At 42.2% G+C, this 22,185-nt stretch overlaps 1 protein-coding gene across 3 annotated transcripts in view; it reads right to left on the bottom strand.

Moving 5' to 3' along the window:
• Nucleotides 1–14,945, bottom strand: part of ZFR (zinc finger RNA binding protein) — a 47,075-nt gene extending 32,130 nt beyond the window's left edge. For all 3 annotated transcript variants that reach the window (XM_054651587.2, XM_054651588.2, XM_077172334.1), the window contains exons 1-2: nt 14,800–14,945; nt 14,509–14,593 (exon numbers count right to left, since the gene is read on the bottom strand). In XM_054651587.2, the coding sequence (XP_054507562.1) occupies nt 14,509–14,593; nt 14,800–14,836 (122 nt within the window). In that variant the 5' untranslated portion in view covers nt 14,837–14,945. The remainder of the gene's footprint in view (nt 1–14,508; nt 14,594–14,799) is intronic.
• Between the last annotated feature and the right edge of the window lie 7,240 nt (nt 14,946–22,185).

The raw sequence follows: 22,185 nt of genomic DNA, 5'->3' as shown, positions 1-22,185 counted from the left end.
TAAAGTCATAACCAACCCCTAGTGAACTCCACTGCAATTACTGCTATTTGATAATAGTTCTTCTAATTCTACTAATGACCTCTATCAGCTCCTTCTCTACAATTATTTTACTAATCTCTACCTTAAGCAGTCATTTTTCATACTGCACCACATCAAGTATTTCTTCTTAGTCTTGATAAGTAAGTCTCCCAAAAGATCTAGGCATATAATCAAGTTATTAGAACACCAATGAAATACAGTATGGGGAAAAGCTGAATTTATACAAATTACTCTGTAGGTTCTATGAGTTAAGAATACACCAATAGGTATGGCAGGACTGCAGAGAAAGCAGCTAAACTCATTGATGCAGCCACTTCTCTTTGTAGATCAATTCTTCTCTTCCCCAAAATAAATTCTAATATACCTTACTAGCATTTTTGAGTCCAAGCTCTCTTCCAAATACACTTGATTCAGTTTGCTTTATTAACTTGGAGGAGTTTAAAACTCACAGAATAATTTAGGTTTAAACAAGGATTTGGAAGTCACCTATTCTTATCCAATTCTCAAAAGACAGTTTATTTCAAACCCAGAATTTTCTCAGGGCCTTGTCTGCTCAGGGGCTGATCACCTCCAAGAACGGAGACTCCAAGGCTGCTCTACACAACCTCTTCCAGTGTGTCATGGTTTAACCTCAGCCCCACACAGCTACTTGCTCTTTCCCCCACAGTGGAAGCAGGGAGAGAACTGGAAGAATAAAAGTGAGAAAGCTTGTGGGTTGAGATAGACAGTTTGATATGAAAGACAAAGGCCACACACACAGGCAAAACAAGGGGATTTGGATAGGATGGATTAATGGGCCAAAGCCAATCATATGAGGCACAACAAGGCCAGGTGCTGGGTCCTGTCCTTAGGTCACAACAACCCCGGGCTGCATTACAGACTTGGGGAAGAATGCCTGGAAAACTGCCCAGTGGGAAAGGACCTGGGGGTGCTGGTCAACAGTGGCTGAACATGAGCCAGTGTATGCTCAGGTGGCCAAGAAGACCAACGGAATCCTGGCCTGTATCAGGAATGTGGCCAGCAGGACAAGGGCACTGACTTCTCCCCTGTACTCAGGCACTGGTGAGGCCACACCCTGAATCCTGTGTCCAGTTCTGGGCCCCACACGAAACACTGAGGTGTGGCACTATGCCCAAAAAAGAGGAAGGTGTTCAGCCATCTCAGGAAAGCCAGGCTCCATCACAGAAAAAGTTACTTGGGAAGACAAATACCATCACTCTGAAGATCACCTCCTTCCTCCTTCTCTCCCTAGTTTTATCATTGAGCATGATGCTATACAGTATGGAATGTCCCTTTGGTCAGTTGAGGTCACTGTCCTGGCTGTGTCCCCTTCCACCTTCTTGTGCACCACTGGGCCCCTCACTGGTGGGTGGGGTGAGGAGCAGAAAAGGCCTTGCTTGACTCTCTGTGAGCACTGCTCAACAATAAAGAACACATCTCTGTATTATCAACACTGTTTTCAGCACAAATCCAAAGCACAGCCTAATATCAACTGCTATGAAGAAAATTAACTCCACCCCAGCCAAAACCAGCACACAATGTTTGAGCATCCTGTCAAGAATTTTTTCCTTAGTTTATTAAAGCTCCAATTTCAAAAGCAAATGTGCTCTAAACCAACACCTACAAAGGCAGAACCAGTTTCTGACCACTCAATTCAATGCACTTTCCTGTAACAATTCTTGGAGTGTTTAAATTAACTTTCAGAATAAACTATTCTTTAATTTAGGAAGTTACGAGTAGCTTCCAATTGTACTCTGCTGTACTACTGTTATACCGTATCTTCCACAAGAAATTTTCATTCAAAAAGAATGTATTTTACTGATACTGATACCTATTTCTTTAGGTCTTTCTGACTGTAATACAAATAGTGCTTCCCTACAAAGCTGACTTAATTTCTGTTTTCTGGGAACAATATACTCTTCCATGCTCATCTTCCTGTTCAGGCGCCTGCGTTACTGCATTTCCCTATCCCGTCCAGAGCCAGTCTGCAGTGCACATGATGCCCTCAGTTTTTTTGCTCCAGATTCTGCAGGTATATATTTCAGTCAACTACAGAAGGTCATTTGCAGGACCTTACCTAAAGTGTTTTGTCTCTCCTTACCTGTTTTTAAACTTCCACATCTATAATAATATTTCCTCATTCTCTTTATTTCCTCTTCTCAAACAAGGTCACCTCTCTTCAGTAGTTTTACCACAGTATATACTTAACTTGTCCTCATCATTCACATTCTAACTGAATAACTCCAAGAAAATGAGAGGTTAACTCTTTATCAGCAATACTGTATTACTGTGTAAAAGTATTTTTTCTGAAACACCTTTGACTCAAATCTTTGAATAACATCTATTATAATTCCTACTGACACTAACGATGGGAAATACCAATCTTTCTGTTGCATTAGTATCAGCACAAGTGCCACATATTGCAAAATACCACTATGATATTAAACCTGCTAGATAAGACTGACTGCAGAGAGTTGTGACCATGTATGTTTCTCCACAGCATGCTTCTCTAATTCCATGATAATCTGATTTTCTAGGGGTGGGGATGAGGGGCCACCCTGTCTCTCAATCTTGTATAATTTATCCCAGAGCAAAGGCCAAAGCAAAAACTGGCCTTATCCACACTGCTGTCTTGTGCACAAATCTCCTTTCATCAAATACAAGTACCTTTTCTCAAAGCAGGTGCACGTTTTGCCCTGATACCTCTTAAGTTGGATATAAGAGTAATACAGTGGCTGTTTGCATGGTTCGACATTGGACCCAGTTGTGTAAACCCAGAACTCATTCTGAAATAAATCAGTATTTTAAAATACTTTTCTTGTTTGCAAAGTCTCCATGGCAATCACTGAGGCACCAGATCTCAAAGATCTCCTTGCCCAATTCTACACCACAAAATCAAATGAGCTACAGCAAAGATTTACAAAAACTGGTGTAATGCTAGGTAGATACTTAGCCTGGAAAACTCTACCCTTTGGCCAACTTGTATTAAAGCATCAGCAGCGGAAAGTCTACACCTTGAGAACAAGCTCTCAAAACAGAAGGTGTTAGTAATCACTGCTCCGTATTTCTTATTAAAATAACTAGATTAATGCTATAATTCTGTTTCTAACTTCTACTTCTCTTGTCAAAAAGCAGAATATTCAAGCAGCAATTAATAACCTTTTCTGAACTGCCTGAAGACCTTCAGCAAGAACACTGTAGCAGTGCTTTTGATACAAAAAAAGAAACACCGACTTTCAAAGCAAAAGAAAAAAAAAAAAAAAAGCTGGCAGCACACTTAAACTGTCAGAAGTTGTACAGAGCAGAAATTGCTGGTCAACAGCAATTAATGAGGTACAGGTGTCCATTTGGCAAAACAATGTTCTTCAGCTCCACAACCATGTGTTTGCCTCCCTTAAACAGCCATATAAGGTAGGTTTGCAATTAAGCAGCATTATTCCCCAAAAAAGCTTAGATAAGAGCTTGCTAGATGGAATACAGGAAAACTTTTGTTAGTTACTTCCCAACAGCAACACTGAAAGAAGATCTGGATTTCCAAAGAATGACACAGTATTAAGAGCAAATTTGAAACAAATATTGAATTCTCTTCTGCAAAACACTTATGTCATGTCTTTTTTCATTTCCAGCTACTGCCCTGTTCTAGAAAAAATTGTGGAGGCTTTTTTGTTTTAAACTAAATGGGAAGTAGAAAACTTTATGTATTTTTTCATGTTAGTAATGTAAAGAAAATACAACATTTTGATATAACGCTATCTATTTTGCCAGATGAATGAAGATTGTAAGATACTTTATTTTCCACATTAAGGTATTTGCTGAGTAAGTCATGCATTAAGAAATGGGATAATCCATCTGTGGCAGTTACTGTCAGAGGAATAATACATTTTCAGGAAAAGGCAGCCTACTTCCAAGTAAGATATATAGCACATAAAGGGTATGTATATAGGAAGCACAGAAAACATTCCCTATAAGCCCTGCTTTTTATCACACTTGATTTACTTATTTGAATAAAAAAGAAGAAATTAATAGTTACTCGTGCACATAACATGCTTATCGTCAGCACACTGCTGTATTAACAAGCAACACATGCACACAAACACCACTCATATGCTCCTGTAAGTTCTGTTTATCTTGCTGAACACTGAAAACTCTCATCCAAGAGGCAAAGAACATCACCGATTTTTCAGTTTCAGTTTTCTGACAAGTGCTGTTTTGATAGACAGTTAGCATCTGGCCTAAAACCAAGTATGTCTCTACCCAAAAGACAGTATTCCTCAGAAATTACAATTTTTAAAATATATTTCTTCCAGGGGTTTATTTTTTTTTTTTATTTCCATGCACAACATTTAAGATGAGTTCTAAAATAGTTTTTAAAATATGAGTATCTTGAATGAAACCTTCCACTAATTAGGATGTATTTTTTGATTTGTACCTTTTAAGAACATTGGAACACATTAGCATTAAGGAACCATATTTGGTGAAATCTAAGTGCCAGGTTTCTCGAAGTTTCACAGATAAGTCTATTAATAGCAGAATAGCAAAAACACAGTTCTGCAGTTCTTTCAGGAACATGATGATTGAAACAAGTATGTTCTAGTTCTGTAAAAACTGTTAGAAGCATTGCAATCTGCTACTGCTTCAGTTCCTAACCTAGGAAGAGGCACTCCTGAATAACTGGTCAGATGAAGTTTCGGATGTGCTAATGGAACATGGACAGAGCAAGACAAACCAAAATTACAATTAACAAGAAAAAAAAGGTGAGCTTTATTCTCCTAAACAAACTTGACAATAAACAGCGTAAAATGGTGAAATGAAATATCACACTACAGTAGGTTACACTTTAGGAGTGACTTTGCCCCTGTATTTCTGGAGCCTGTCACTCACTACAGGCATAAGATTTTCAATATTTGAATATCTTCTTAGAACTTTAGGGAAAATTACTTTTTTCCTATTCTAATGCACTAGGAATCCAGAAAGGCCTGAAGGCATTCAAATGTGCTATACTCTCATGAATTCTGCTAAATTTCTGCTAAATTTCAGCAGTAATACATAAAGCCTCAAAAAGACAGGGTTTTGTAGCCATTTCAAGTTTTCCCTTCCCTTTCCTTGTTCTAAAAACTTGCTTGCATCATGCCATTACAAATTACTGACTGCCACTAGATAGCTAAACCATATACTTATCAATAACTCACCTCAAAGATAAACAGCTACATGTTTTCAAAACAACCTTTCTTCTTTGATAATCTCTACATTTATTCTCACAACCTGATTTCAATCTTATCAAATTCTGCCATGTTTTGTTCCCCGTATACACTGCAGGTGTCTGTAACAGTGATGTGATATATGCTCTGTATCAACCTCTCCTTGCTTGGCTACACACAACAGACAGCCCACTGTCCATATTGCTTTCTTTAAAAAGTTCATTTTTTCATGAAATGGTAATATGCAAAACAAAAAGAACTGAGCTTCAGAGATTACATCTATTTTAAAAAGGAGCAAATACTAACATCATCCCAGTCAAAATCTCGAAATGGCAGAGATTTGGAAGGGACCTCTGGAGGTCATCAGGGTCCAATCCCACTTAGGTAGCATCACCTACAGCCAAACACCCAGGACTATATCCAGACAGCTTCTGAGCATCTCTGAGGATGGAGACTCCAACTTACCTAGGCCTCATGCACGAGGACTCAGTCATTCTTGTATTCACAAAGTGCTTTTTCAGGTTCAGAGGGAAACTCCTGTGCTCCAGTTTATGCCCATTGACTATGGTCCTGGCACTGTGCGCCTCTGAGAAGAAGCCTGACTCTGCCCTCTCTGCAGCCTTCCTTCAGGTATTTATACTTATTAAGATCCTCCTCACCCTCCTCCAGGCTGACTAGTCCCAGCTCTCCCAGCCTTTTCTCATTAAAGAAATGCTGCAGACTCCTCAGCAGCTTTGGTGGGCCTCTTGGGCTCTCTCCAGTACATCTATATCTCTCCTGTACTGAAGCCCAAAAACAGACACAGGATTCCAGGTGTGGCCTCATTGGTACTGTGTAAGAGGGGAATGATCACGTCCCTCACCCACCTGGTAATACTTTATCTAATGTATCCCAGGATGGCATTCTCCCTCTTTGCTGCAAGGACCCTCTGCTGGCTCACATTCAAGTCTGGCATCCACCAGGACCCCCAGGTCCTCTTCCTTTCCAGCTGGGTGGCCCACAGCATATACTAATGCATGGAGTTGTTCTTTCATACTGAACTTTGCACTTCCCCTTGTTGAACTTCCCCAGATTCTTGGCAGCCTTTTTCTCCAGATTTTTGAAGTCCCTCTGGATGTCACTGTAACCCTCTGGCACGTAAGTCACTCCTCATCATTTTCTGTCATGAGCAAGCTTGCTTAGAGTACACTCTGCCCTAACATCTGGACCATTAATGAAGATGCTAAACAGAAAAAATGCTGAAATTGGCAAGTTCTCCAAAATAGGAAGGAAACTTCACTAGTATGGAAAATTGTACTAAATTGTTAAAACATTCTGTATTTCCTGCCTTAAGCCACTACTTTGCTTTTCTAACATCAATAATGTAACAATGCTCTAAGCTACCATTGTTGTATTTTAGTAGCATACAAAATATCACACATAATTTAACACCCCACAGTTAAGCCTATAACCACCAACCCATTCTGAGGATACAAAGGACACAGCTATAGCATTAACAGAAAATCTTCCCAAAGTGGTCAGTTCCTAAGGACAAGCACCTGCTGCAAATTTCAACTAGTTGGCAGGCTTGCCCTCCTTAAAATGACAACAGCTTCTTTAACTCAAGGCACCTTTCCCCCTGATTTACCACCTTCTCTGTCTTCCTGTTATAGCCTATTACAATACTGCCATACAACCTATGTTAACAAACCCAGAGCCACTTATTGCCTTTCTCATGTTAACATATCTCCTTTGAGAGTGGGACTTCACTGATTTGAAAAGAAGTGCATCAAAATCCTTTCACAAACAAAAGTACTGGAGGCTTCTTGTGTACATTGAGGTAGAACAGCATGTTTAACTACAGCACTAAACACTAGCATTCACTGACCAAAAGAGGATCAGCTCCACACAGCTCTACCATATTCAGTGAAGTCTCTTCTGCTAAGAATTATGTATGGGTCAAGATGTGATGGAACTCAAGAGAGCATGGGCATTAAGTACACAGAGCAAGCATTCTGAGTTTTTAGCTTCATCCTGTGGTAAAACTGAATTACTTTCACTGCTCAAGGCTAGCAGTACATCCTGTCTGCAGAAGAAGTCCTAACCACTGTTGTCCTCACCACCCCAATTTCACCAAGAGAAGACTGAATTATGTTTAGTGATACCTTAAGCTTGGTCTGGTATGCCTGGGTGAAATACAGCCCTAAAATCTTTGAAAGACTCAATCCTTTTTAAACCAGTATCTAGATGAAGAAGAGTTAACTGGGGCAGGATACTGAAGACAAAAGTGATTAGAAATACTAGCAATTGTGAAAAGAACACTCCACCCCCAATCAATTCTCAACAGCCAACTCATCCATGCGTAGCAATTCACTTTCTTTTGTTTTGCACCACTTGAATATGCTGTAATATGGTGCACTACATTTGAATTCCAAACCAGCTGTAATTGCAAGAGCTTACTTCCATACTGCTGCCTAGAAGATTGCATCTTAACCTGGACTCACAGGCATTGTGGTCTGCTCTGAACCTGCACTGCTAAAATTGCCTTTATCTGTGACAGCTCACCACACTCAGTAATATTCAAGCTGCTTCAAGGCAATTCAAAGTTAACAAATCATTCCTAACCACCCAAGCATCTCCCATCAGTGTTCTGTCTCGTTAGAGCAAGACACAGTATGAATACCACCAAGACGAAACTCACAACACTTAAGAGATTCGTCACCTTTTTAACAGAAACCAAAACCATAATACAAGATTAATTAAATGAAGCAATCACATATGCACACTTCTCTGTCCAAACATTATTCAATGCCCCTATCTCTCCATCAGCATTTTAACCAGCCAATTTGAGATTAGAAGCATAATTATACCTCTCTCCAGCACCGAACCAAGAATGCTAATATTATTTTACATTGGAAAGACAAGCAATATTAGGCTGTTAATTTCAAACTGAGTAGTGACACAGTGGCTCTGGTGAGGTACACAGCATGCACACACACACAAAGAAGTCTAGTACCACCAAATTCCACATTTATTTTAGGCTCCTAAACAGATGGATTAGTACAGTCACCGCAATAAGTAACAAATGAGGTTTGCATTGCATGCAGGTTTATAACCTTAGGCCCTAATGCCACCACTAGCAAAAAGCACAAACTGTAAAGGTCCTGTAATGTTCAGAGAAATTTCCTGCATTACTATTTGCATAATCTAATGTTTTCCTCAGTAAATCACAATATTATTATTGGGTAGAGCACACAAAGAATTTTAAATTAGTAGGGTAGCAGGAAATTTCACGCAGCAAAAACACTGAAAGGAACAAGAATGCTTCTAATACATTATTTACAGGTTTAAAGGGCACTTAGCTCTTTTGCTGTCTTTGATTAAATATGAAACAAGATTTCAAGTATGTTTTATGAAAATTAGTATTTATGAACTAATAAATACAGTAATCTATTCCTCTTCTTTGAAGGAACTTTACTGATTATACTGTCACAACAGTAAATATTATCAAGTTCTGCATGCCCATCCTGATTTTGGCCGGGGTAAAGTTAATTTTCTTCTTAGTAGCTGGTTCAATTCTGTGTTTTGGATTTAGTAAGAGAATTATGCTGGTAACACAGAGATGGTTTAGTTGTTCCTAGTAGGGCTCACTCCCAGTCAAGAACTTTTCAATTTCTTGTGTTCTTCCAGTGAGCAGGTGCACAAGAAGCAGGGTGGGAGCACAGCCAGGAGAGCTGACCCAGACTGGCCAAAGGGCCATTCCATGCCATAGAACATCATGAGTGCAAGTATAAACCAGGGCAACTTGGCCAGGAGCTGCTGATTGTTTCTGGAGAACAGGCTGAACATTAGGCAGCAGGGGATAAACAACTGTGTTGTGCATTACCTCCTCCTCTAGGGTTTTATTCCCCCTAATCCTTTCATTACTACTATTACTTTTATTAGTATTACTGCTATAATTCATATTATTATACTTTATTTTCTTTCAACTATGAACAGTTCCTATCTCAGTCCAGGAAGAATTCTCTGATTCTCCTCCCCACCAGGGTGGGTAGGAAGTGAGCAAGAGACTGTGCAGTACTTAGTTGCTGGTTGGGGCTAAACAGCAATAACCCAGTACTCCTGAATTTTCCAAATCCAAAGTCTACCACCTAAGCATCTATCAACCTGGCCTTTAAAACCACTTAAAATATCAGTACTTAATGTCAAGACTTGGACAAATTTTAACTTCTTCTTCATGAGAAGGATGACAGAGTATTTAAATGATCCACCATGGCCATGGATAAGTTGGAATTCTAGGAAGACACAGTGACTTCTATGTTCCACAGTCTTCTTAGTTTAAATTCTGCATCTGGGACAGGGCACCCCTGGATGTGTGGACAGACTGGGGAAGGAGAGGCTGGACAGCTGTGTCACAGAAAGGGACCTAGGGCTCCAGGTCGATGGCAAGTTGAGTCAGCAGTGCCCTGGCAGCCAGGAGGGCCAACCCTGTCCTGGGGGCATCAGGCACAGCATCACCAGCTGGGCAAGGGAAGGGATTGTCCTGCTCTGCTCTGCACTGGGGTGGCCTCAAGTGCTGGGGGCAGCTTTGGGTGCCACAATAGAAAAAAGGTAATGACCTGTAAGACAGTGTCCAAAGGAGGGCCATAACAATGGTGAAGGGCCCGGAAGGGAAGCCATGTGAGGAGTGGATGAGGTCATTTGGTTCAGGCAGGAGGAGACTGAGGGAGACGTTGCTGTGGCCTTCAAGACCCTCACAAGTGGAAGCAAAGGGCCAGGCACTGATCTCTGCTCTGTGGGGACAGTGACAGGACCTGAGGGAATGGCCTAAAGTTGTGTCAGGGGAGGTTTAGGTTTGATATCAGCAAAAGGTTTTTCCACCCAGAAGGTGGCTGGGCACTGGAACTGCTCCCCAGGGAAGTGGTGACAGTACCAGCCTGGCAGAGTTACAGAAATGTTTAGACAATATTCTCAGGCATGTGGTGTGATTCTTGAGGATGTCCTGTGTAGGGCCAGGAGCTGGACTTTGATGTTCCCTGTGGGTCCTTTCTAATTCAGGATATTCTGTGATCCTATGATTCACTACTAATAACACAAATTAGAATACTGTCATTTTGAGGAACTGCAATTCAGAAAGAGTTTATACCAGTCTGCAATAAGTCTAGAATTAAATACAGAAAATTTCCTTAAAAGCACCTTTCAGCTATCACTCAATAGAGCAGATTTGTTCCTTTGAGTCTTCTGAGTGGGAGATCCACAACTGTGAATACTCAAATTCTGAGGGACCAGCTTATAAACTGAATGTTCCCACATCTCTGTGGGCCCTGATGGGATTCACCCCAGAGTACTGAATGGGCCTGCAGCTGTTATAGCAAGACCTCTCAATCATCTGCTGGAGGCCTTAGGAGTCTGGGCAGGTCACTGCTAACTGGAAGCTTGCCAGTGTAATTCCCATTTACAAAGGTGTGAGGCAAGAAACGGGAGACTTATTCGTGTAACCTCAGCTCCTGGAAAAACTATGGAGATACTAAGTGCTACTGGAAGGTGAAAGAATTGTTAAAGAACAATGCAGTAATCTCCCACAGTCAACAGTTTCACAAAGGAAAGTTCTCTTTAACCAACCTATCCTTCTATCATAAGGTCACCTGCCTCCTGGATAAAGGGATGGCAGTGGATGCAGTTCCAGTTTGACTAAAGCTGCTAAGACTGTCCCTCACAGTATCCTTTTCCAACAAGTTGCCAGCTGTGGGATGAGCAGGTTCACAGTGCTCTGGCTGGATGGCAGCACTCAAAGGGCTATATTGAATGGGGCTTCATCTGGCAACCAAGAGTTGGGTGCACCATTAGCAATTTGGCTAATAATTCAAACTGGGAGGTGCTGTGGATGCTCTTTAGGGACAAGAGGCCTTGATGAGGGACCTAGTTAGATTGGAGCATTGGGCAGTCATTAATGGAGTGAAATTTACCAAGTTCAAATGCTGGATTCTGCACCTGGGATGGGGTGATGCCAAGCACAGGGATGAAGTGGGAGAGGAGTGGCTGGACAGTGGCAGAGGGAGTGGGGCTGGCTGGTGCTGGGCTCAGGGTGGGTCAGCAGTGCCTGGGCAGCCCCGAGGACAAAGCCCATGCCAGAGCACCGAGCAGGGCACAGCCAGAGCCCATCCCAGAGCACGGAGCAGGGCACAGCCAAAGCCCATCCCAGAGCACCGAGCAGGGCACAGCCAAAGCCCATCCCAGAGCACCGAGCAGGGCACAGCCAAAGCCCATCCCAGAGCACTGAGCAGGGCACAGCCGGCCCAGGGAGGGGTTGGGCTCCCTGGGCTCAGCCTCGGGGCGGCCTCACCTGGGGCCTGCTGGGCCCTGCAGGTGGAGAAGGAGGGGATGGTCCTTCAGTGCATCCTGAGGAGGGAAACAAAGCCGGTGGGAAGGCTGGAAGGAACTTCCTGTGAGGAGCAACTGAGGAACTTGGGCTTGTCCAGTTTGGGGAAAGGGAGGCTGAAGGGTGACCCCACTGCTCTCTGCAGCTTCCTGAAGAGGGGAAGGGCACAGGGAGGTGCTGAGCTCTCCCCCCTGTAATCCTGGGACAGGACAGGAGGGAGCAGTTCACAGCTGCACCAGGAGAGCTTTCCTGGCCATTAGGAGGCATTTCTATAAAGAGAGGGTGGTCAAGCATGGGAACAGCTTCCTAGGGAAGTGGTCGATGCCCAGTCCTGTCAGTGTTCAGAAGCATCTGGACAGTGCCCTTAGCAACGTGCTGGAACTTGGCCAGCCCTGAGTGGGCAGGCAAACTGGACAGTGACTATAGGTCCAACTGGAAGAGACTCTTCTATTCCTTGAAACTGAACAGAATCTACTTAGACTCTCTTCTTTCTGATGCAAAGTTTAGGCTTTTTATTTTCTCTGCATGTTTCCAGATGAAGACTTGATATATTTTGAGATATTCATACTTTAAGTTATTACAAGAAAGGTATGTATGATAAAAAGATTTGCACAAATTTTTGAACTAAGTGCTGAAATCAATAAAATTCTGATTATAATCATTAGGGAGCATTGAGTCATCTAAAATTGAAGACTAATATTCTTCCAACATACCCGAATTTTTCACAGCCATTTTGGCAAGAGAGAACCTTTAAAAATGTGACCAATATTGTGTTTATTATGAAAATTTCTGTTTGTTGCTATAAAAACTACAGTGTCAGAACTTCCAAATGGTGTATGTATAAAGAACTAAAGACTTCAACTGCAATGTGATTTTTTTTCTCATAAAACAACTTGTTACTTTGAGCAACTTTTTAAGAATCCATAGGTTAGCTCAGCATCCAGAAACACCTTTTATTTTTCAAGATTTATGGGGCTCACCTATGCATTCAGTAGGTAAAAAACCATTTGTTTGTTTATTTATTGCCCTGGTTTCCAAGAAGACGATTTTTTTATTCTGTGAACTGTCTTTTCAAATACTGGAAAAAAACTTAAAGACTTGCTGTAAAATCAAATCTCACCACCTTCCTCTGCCACCATCATCTTTTTCTCAAATATACTGGAGTGGAATACATGATTTGTAGCACTCTGTAAGCACACCAGTAAGGACCTAACAAGTCTGCTTGGTAAAAGTAAGCTCCCTCAGACATTTTAAGTGACTCTTGTGTTCAGCTCAAAATATTAAACTCCTTCTTATGAAAAGACTACTTAAACACTGATCGCTGTGTGTCTTCACCTTCAGATGCGGTAAACACACAAATCGTTTATAGGATGTAGAGTCTTTAACCAATAGCAAACTTAAGAGTATCTTAAACTCATGATAGCAAAGGAAAAAGGTTCTTTTGATCTGTTTTCCATTTTCTCAAAAACACACTTAGGATCAGCTATTAAACTTGAATGTTATTCCAATTATATAACTTCAAAGGAATTGTTCAGGATCTTTAGTCTAAAGATCCCCTCAGCCCTGCAATAAAAGATGATTTTAAAAATTCATCTGCACTTCAAAACTGCAGACATACAGATCTTGGTTTATCATTCACTTAACCTTTATACTTAAAAAGAAATTCTATATATATGTCCTAAATATTCACTATAATCGTCATGTAAAATGTAAACACATATATGCACTGTGAACACCCAAAGGAACTAGAAGATTAGCTAAATTTAATCTTCTATTAAACACTGGAGTAAATTAAATTCAGTGTACTTCACATACATTTTCAGGAAAAAAATCAATGTAAAAAACGGAATTATTCCAACACTTCCACAAAAGTGTACATTCCTAAAACTACATTAGGTATGCAATTTTTATTAGCTCCTAGCACAGCTCTGCATTTATTTGCTAATAATCTCTGATATATTTGCTTTATTCTTTTGGGTTTTATCTTATTCACCACAACTTAGGCATTGAGGAAGGTCCTTATTACAGATTTATGGAATGAGCAACATAAGATTCAAATGTGGACTTTAAGATGTCACTCCAATACAAGCCAAAATTGCAAAGATGTTCCTGAATGTATTTAGCAAATTAAGTATTATAATGTCAGAAACTGTGATATAATAGATAATACCAATTACTTTTTAACATGCTGGCCGCAATTTAGATGAACAAAAACTACAAAGATACAAAGACTTGTGGCAGTGTGTCTGTCTGTATGAGATCTGTATTGATAGATCTATCCAGACACGTAAGACACAGGTATGTATGTATACTGTCTAACACAGTCACAGGTCCTCAAGTTCCACTACAACACTGCTCCTGGTCTTAGAAATCAGAGCAGGACATTTTTTTTTTAAAGGGTACCTGTCCATGAAAGTACCTCCTCTACTTTCTTAGACACATTACTTCAATTGGATTAAGTCCTCTGCTATCTTCCGGTGCTCCATCTCTCCCTGATCCATCCAGCCTCCCTTAGGTTGGTTTTCAACCCATGTTAGAAGGGATTCTGGGCTCCCACAGTGACAGCAAAGCCTTGGGGAGCAAGGCCGGTGCTCCCCGAAGCTGAGGCAGGAGACGGGCCTGGGGGCGGCACACGGTGACTCGCCGCTGATGCTGACTGACTGCAAGTGGCCATTTTAATCTAAGGGCCTGGGGACCCGATGCTGTCGCTGATCATCCTCCTCCTCCTGCTCGGCGGTGCTCAGCCCCACCTCCCAGCCCCCGGCACACGAGGAGATAAGAACACACAGCCGCGGGCGCGGCGGGAGGGTCCGAGCACAGCCCACGGCACGGGGCAAGGGGCGGGAGTTGCCCGGGGTCCCGGCCGGGGAGAGGGGCCCTGGCGGGGTCCCGGGGGGTCGCGGCGGTGCTCACCTGTACTGGGCAGCAGCCCCGCTGTGGGTGAATCCAAAGTAGTTGCCGGTGGCCATTTTGGCATCTTCCCCCAGCCGGCTGGGCACTGCGGCGGCGGCGACCGAGGGGCGGCGGCGGCGGGGGCCATGACAGGAGGCCCGGCGAGAGGAGGCGGTGGGGAAAGAACGGGACACACAGAGGGAGAAGGGAGAGAGAGAGCGCGGGAGCGCCGGGTCAGACTCGGCGCCTCAGGACCGACCCCCGCCCGCCGCCCTCTCCCCAAGCACGGACACGCCGAGCACCGCTACTCACCATAGGTGAACGAAACTACCGGGCATATGGGAATCATGAGTCCGGCCTGGCAGCGACGGCGGCGGGTGAACTCTCAACTCTCCCCCCCCTCCCTCCTCCTCCTCCTCCCGCTCGCTCCCTTCCCCCACCCACCCACCGACGGCGACAACGGCGGAGTGCGGCCGGGCCGGCTCCGCCTGCGCAGGCGCGGGATGTGCGCGGGGGCCGCTGGGAGATGTAGTCCGGCCGCAGCCGGGTTCCCGCTTAAGGAACGGGGAGCCGCCTCCACCCCGGGGACCGTGTGCGCAGGCGCGGGATGTGCGCGGGAGCCGCTGGGAGATGTAGTCCCGCAGGCCGGCCATGGGGAGGCGCGCTGGCGGCGCTCCTGGAACACGCTCACACACGCAGACGCGCATATGGATGGATATACGGTGTGAAGGGTCCCGCCATGGCTCCCGTGTGCTTACTGCAACCCTGCTACAGCCTCGCCCACACAGCGCCCGTTCCCGTGGCTGTTCCAGAAGCCAGCAGTCCGCCAGATCACTCCTGAAACGCGCTGGGCGGCACATTGCGGCCAGTGCAGCGCCCTCCCGATCAAAGGCACTGAATGAACGTCCGTTCCTCACGGCTCTGCCGCTCCTTCCGGCAAATCCTTCCTTCTGAGCATCAGCTGTCCCCCAAATCTCTGAACAAAGCAAAACTTGAATGCTTAAATACTTTCATCCCATTTATGTACTTTGCATGTGCTCCAGTGTGCATTATTCATAAACTAATCAAGGCTTATAAAACGATTAATAAACACTGGATTCAGTATAATGTATAATTTCTGATATAATTTTGTGGACTGTAAGCTAAGCCTCCTGAAAACACACCTGTTTGGGATGCCCTCCTGCAGTCCTAACAAAAGCAGGGATTCCCACATCCCACAGTGGCTGTGGTCATAGGCAGTAGGACTGCAAGGATATTATTGTTAATAAAATGAGAAGAGGAAAGTACTTTCTCATCTTATAGCTAACATTATTGCAGCTGCATATGAAGTACAGCCATTCCCAATGCCAAACATCCTTCCCAATTCACTGAACATAATTTATTGGTCATCATTATTAATTTTGCATAGGAACTGAATATTATTGTACCTCCTGTTCATTCTTACCCTAATCAAGCACAACAGTAAAAGAAATCTCCTTGGTTCTGCTCAAAGTGCTTTTCTGGGAAGAAAGTGGCTACTGAGTGAATATTCAATTGCTATAGATTAGGAAAGAAAAGCCTTAATCCACAGTTCCATGGGAGAGTACTCAAGGAGAAGGCTCTACAAAAACCTTCTGTAGAAGAACTTAGAGAATATGACCCCTGTCATGAAAATATCAATTGACTCAGGAGATACAAATTATAAATAGATTAATGATTTATATAGATGTTTATATCTATCCTCAGTTCTATTAAAAATTGTTCATAATCAAACCACTGGATCATGCTGCTTGGACAAGAAGACAACACAAGTTTTTTTTTGTTCCACTGTCTTTCAAGCTTTTCCAGTTATAAGCCTCCCAATATCCTGATAAACAGACAATATTCAATACACATTTCATTTAAAATATAAGCATCTATACATACACACAGACATACCTTTTATCAGTGCATCACTAAAGCTATTTTTGCAAAGTAGGTAGGCCTGTCATTGCTATTCATTTATGAGATGAACTTCATAGAATGACGGAATCAGACTGGCTGTGCTTGGAAGGGATTTTAAAGACCATCTGATTCCAACTCCCCTACCATAGATAGGGAGGCTTTTCACTAGTCCCGTTTGCTCAGAGCCCCATCCAACCTGCCCTGAGTTTGTCACGGATGAGGCACCCACACCTTCTCTGGGCAACCTTTGCCAGTGCATCATCACCCTCACAGTAAAGATGTTCTTCCCAATATCTAAGCTAAACCTACTCCCTTTTCAGTTTGAAGCCATTCCCCCTTGTCCTGTCGCTCCAGGCTCCTGTAAACAGCCTCTCTCCATTGTTTCTGTAGCCTCCCTTTGGGTACTGGAAGGCCCCATTCAGGTCAGCCCAAAGCCTTCCCTTCTCCATGCTGAACAAACCCAATTCACTCACCCTTTCCTCATAGGAGTGGTGCCCAATTCCTCTCATCAACTCAGTGATGCTCCTGTGGACTCTCTCCACAGATGTATTATCAATATATACTTCTATTGATATGTATTATATTATAATGTTCCAAATAAACTTGGAATATTTACCCTCTTTTTAACTTAGTCTCCATGAAAAACAAACAGAAAAAAAACCCAAGGCTTTCTTACTCATAGCTGAGATTTTTGACTTAGAAATAGAAACGATTTCTTCATCCAAATAGTTTCTAGTAGTTAAAATTCAAATACTACACCCTTTATGTTGTGATTTCAGCCCTGCATATTTCTGAGCATAAGCTCCCATCTGGTAGCCCAATTCAGCTGCAATTTCAGAAGAAGTTTCAAATTACTTTCCTGTGTGAATTTTGCATTTTGAGTGCATACATAACTTTAAAAAGACTATAACATAGTTTATGAGAAGTCATACTTTTTAAATGTGACAAAAAAAAAAACAAAAAACCCAAGGTTTCCTTTCTCCTTGGGAAAAAAGCTCCAAACCACTAGTATTATACAGGTATTTCCCTGAGCAGTTTCCTAATAGGAACCTGATGCTTCCTGGTGACTTTGTGAACCATTACATAACACCTATTTATGCTACTACTAGCTTGCAGGATCAGATTCATGGTCTATACTCAAAAACATCAGGATTATAAAACAAGATTCTATCTCTTTAAGACATGTATCAGATTACTTCAAAATAAAACAGTAATAAATTCAGATTAGATCCTTAAGGGCATTTTGACCTTTACTGATTTCTATATCTTTAACTGGAAGGATAATACATGGAGTGATAAAGTGCAAGTTGTGGCACAGGGAGAAAGACAGAAAAGCTTTAGTGAAACATGGAAAAGGTATTTTTTAAATAGGAAAAAGAAACTTCTCTATCCCCAGTCCTAATAAGATTACAGAAGAACAGCCAAGAAGTTCCAGAATGAAAACATATGTTGGAACACGAATCTTTAATTTGGGATTATATACAGCAGATACTTTATCTGTGTAAAGTTCAAAGTGTCTAAAAATATCACAGACAAAAATGGCAAGCAAGCTGGCATTCAGGAAAACACATTTTTGACCTTCATTTCAACCGTTTGAGGAGAGATCGCCAAAATATGGTGAGAAGAAGAAAGCAATACAATAACAGGCAAGTGTCATCAATCCTACTATTTAATTTAATATCCCAAGATGCATGTGATAATGTTTCTGCTGCTGCCACAGGACTGCAAAACTGAGACTGAGCACAGTGGGGAAAACTAAATAACTAAATGTTTTTAATTCTCAAGATTTGCAAGATTAGGTAAGATTTCTTAGAGGCAACCTTCCGGTTTCTGTAAAAGCGGGCTCTCAGCCAACCTTTGCGTGCCCACCAGAGGGCAGGGCCACGCAGCAGAAGGTGAAAGCTTTCCAACACAGTGCAGACCATGTTAACAAAAGCTGCTTTTATTTCCTGAAAAGGTAATTTAATACTTAGTGCTCTCTTTGTAAATGCTCTAGATAGAAAGAGATTTGCAATCAGCATATGGAGACCATATCTTCTATGGTGCTATCTTCTCACCTGGAAATTATTTCAGATAGCCAGAAAGACAAGACATTTACCAGTTTATCAACCTTATTGTACAGTGAAATTACATTTTTTTAAGCAGTGAAGACCCTACATTTTTCAATTATTAAAGCAAAATGTGTTACTTTTAACAACAGGGTTTAGATATTGTACAGTGACCATAACAACAGACCTTTAAAACTATTTATGGAAGTTATTACTGTTTAGGTTACTAAATAAAAAAATCCCCACTTCCCAAGCATAATAGAAAGTTATGCAAGTATTGATGCAAATTACATGATACACATGGGAAATGAACCACTACCAGTTCCACAAACAAAACAACTGTGTAGTATCGTCCCTTACTCTTTCTTTCCTGACACTTTAATAAAAGTACTGCCAATATTATAAACTAACCTACCCTTTCATGGCAGATTTCTTCTTCCACCTTTTAAACTAGTAAGCAGAAACACCAAAGCTTTAAAGGCTGTCCCACTTCAAGTTTGCCCCAAAATGCTTTTCTTGCTAGCTCTACTATTTCTAACTAGAGGAGTCATCCTTTGCAGTAATTGCTATGTGATCAGAAGCACTAATGTGTATTTTTCAGCATTCCCATTCAAATCTGCATGCTGAAATCTGTTACTGAAGAAAAAACAAATGCTTGAATATTCTTCTCTGCCAAAGACATGTGGGATATGAAATGAGGCAATCAGGCAGTAACTAGAAGAATTTAAGCCCTTTTAAGGCAGCTACAGAAGGAAAGTGTCTGATGAAGGAACAAACCCATTACAAAAGTCTATTTTAAGAGCTCAGAAAGTGAACTATACCCCTTGGGGGGATGGATGACTCACTCAGAAGGTAACAGCAGAGATTTACCTTGGAAAAATTATGGCTCCTTTCCCACTGTTCTAAAGACAGCATTTTTTCTTAGTAGGTTCTTTCTTCTTTTCTAAATACAATAAAATATCGTGAAGGTAATTTACCAGAAGCTCAAACTGCCGCTACACTCAGTAACCAGAATATTTCTCAAAGAGATGTATCATTCCTGAAAAGCAGAACATGAAATCCCAGTTGCAGCAAGCCTTCCCTTCCTCTTACTGACCTGCTATTTAGGAATTCTGCTATAAAAATAAACTTGGTGCTTGCTTTGGAGGAAATACTCCAGGTGGGAGAAATTAACTCATTAAGAGCCAGCAGAAAATGTTTCTTTTAGTCATTTTGATTTATGTAAAGACTGAAAGAATTGATTAGAAATTCATAAAGAATTGTTGACTTGAATAAACAATTCCTTGCTGATTTGATTTAAACCTGAACATTCTTTGTGTGCAAAGTGTTGAAAAAAGCAAAGCATATACAGATTACAAACACCTGAACTCTCATTATGCCTCTAACTAATGAAAAATTAGCGTGAATCACTTGGAAAGAGTAACTATGTTTTTTACAATTTAATAGTCCTTATTTTGAGATGATCTTGTTGTTGGAGTTAAACATTAAGTGTTACATTTTATCTGTTCATCTTCCACAATTACATGGCTTGACAAGCCAGGTGTTGCTGCAGTGGTGATAATTACTATGTTACCTGCATATCATTTACTGCGCTTTGACCCTTGCTTGTCTAAACAACTATTTTTATCTTCCAAAGGTCAGAGATGTAGTAAGAATTGTATTTTTTTCTATTTTTCTTTTCGTTTTGCGGTCTACATGACACTGTGAAACTGCAAGTTACCAAGGATTATTTAGATGAGTAAGATGAGTAGGCTTCCTATTTCTGGTATTTCCTTACTGTTTTCCTGCTATTAAAGTGAAGAAGTGAAAGCCACTTCTCACAGCATAAGCCAGTTTACTTCATGATGAGGCCTCTAAGGACTTCATAGATCCCCTCTGAAAACCTTTTTGTCCACCTCCTTTAAGTACTTTTTCAGAAACTGCTTAGAACTTGCAGCTGCTCATGCTGATTTTGGATGATTATTCCTTCTAGAAACATGTTGTTTGCCTTTCTGGCCCATATTAATAAACAGAGATGTTTGCAATTAAAACAAAACAAAAAAAAAGCCAAAGACTTTTGCTTTTCAACACTTTATTAATAGGTGTTTGTTATTGGAATTATGAAGGCTGATCAACCACTACCTCACTCAGCATGTATCAATTTTATCTGGAAGCTAGGACTGGGATTATAGTCCACTTCCTATTTTTTATAGTTTGCTTGCACTTTTTACAAAAATCTTGTACTCATGTGTTAGCAAAAGCATAAGTCTAGAGTTAGTAAGAATGAGAAAAAGAGTCAGCTGGTACTGGGTGTCTGAAGAATTGTCATTGCTCACAACACAAGTACCTGACCCATTGCTGCAAACAGTGATCAGCAAATAGGAGCAAGCTGTGTTAGTTCTGTGTGAATCATGACCGTATTTTAATGTCAGTAATAGCATTAAATTTATTATATTCAGTATACATTCATAGAATTACATTCATCATAAACTGAAACATTACATTCATCATTAACAGGTAACACAGAAGACTCAACATGATGCCACTTCGTGCTCTGACAGCATGCCTGGCCCATCGCAGTCTGCAAAGGCTGCTAAAAGTCGCCTCTTACAAAGCTGAGGGCAGAGGGCCCTTTCTTCACCTCCCTTCCATCTTGGTGTGTCTCAGAAGCAGAACTCATCTAGGTGAACTCAGCCCTGTCAAGCCCTCCTCAGCAGGGCAGTCCGGGACGCATCACCGTGTGAACACACTACAGAAAAAAAACAGTACTGTCAGTACCTTTTCAAGGCTATGCTTGGACAGCTTTTAAAATGTAGGTGTTTTAAAGAGGCGCTGAGACAGCTTTAACCTTCTATACACGGTGCTCCAGCCCCCGGACAGGTGCCCTCATGCTCCCTAGCTGCAGAGCCCCGCGGTAAGAGAAGGAAAACCGGGGCACCAGTAGTAGAAGGGGGATCCGGTGGCAGAAGGGGAAGCATCAGGAGGGGAAGCATCAGGAGGGGTTGCCGAGCGGCGCCCCAGGTGTGGCGGGGCCGTGGTTTCGCTATGCAAAGCCACCCACCGCAGCCGCACCCCGCCTCACGCCGCTGCCCGGGCGGCTCCGAGCGGCATCGAGGAACCGCTGCAGAGCGTGAAAAAAACCCTGCTATTTATGAATTATTGTAGGGTTTTTTTCTACCTTGAGAAGACTGAGGGGATACTTCAGAGAACGACAGAATCAATTTGGAAAAGACCTTGGAGACAACCGAGTCCAACTTGCGACTCAATACCACCACGTCAACCAGACCATCGCACCAAGTGCCATTTCCAGTCTTTCCTTAAACATCTCCAGGGACAATGACTCCACCACCCCTCTGGGCAGCCCATTCCAATGTCTAATCGTTTCTGTGAAGAAATTCTTCCTAATGTCCATGGCAGTCTCCAGCTCCCTCACGAGGGGAAGCGGAGGGGCAGGTACCGATCTTTTCACCCTCACTGCCAAGCGACAGGATTCCATGGCGAGTCAGGGGAGGTTTAGGATGGGTACCAGAAAGTTTTTCACTCAGAAGATAGTAAGCACTAAAAGAGTCTCCCCAGAGAGGTGGTCACAGCATCAAGAAGTGCTCGGACAACGCTCTCAGGCACAGGGTATGACTCTTGGAGTGTCCTGTGCACGGCCAGGAGCTCGAGTCGTCGTCCTCTGTGAGTCTCTGCCAACTCAGGACTTCCTGTGATCCCGTAAAAATTTCCTTTCCAGCACTACGACTTT

The sequence above is a fragment of the Agelaius phoeniceus genome, chromosome Z (genome assembly GCF_051311805.1).
Source record: "Agelaius phoeniceus isolate bAgePho1 chromosome Z, bAgePho1.hap1, whole genome shotgun sequence".
NCBI lineage: Eukaryota > Metazoa > Chordata > Aves > Passeriformes > Icteridae > Agelaius > Agelaius phoeniceus.
Note: the sequence above shows the minus strand (reverse complement) of the source record. Positions and strands in the feature narration are given on the sequence as shown.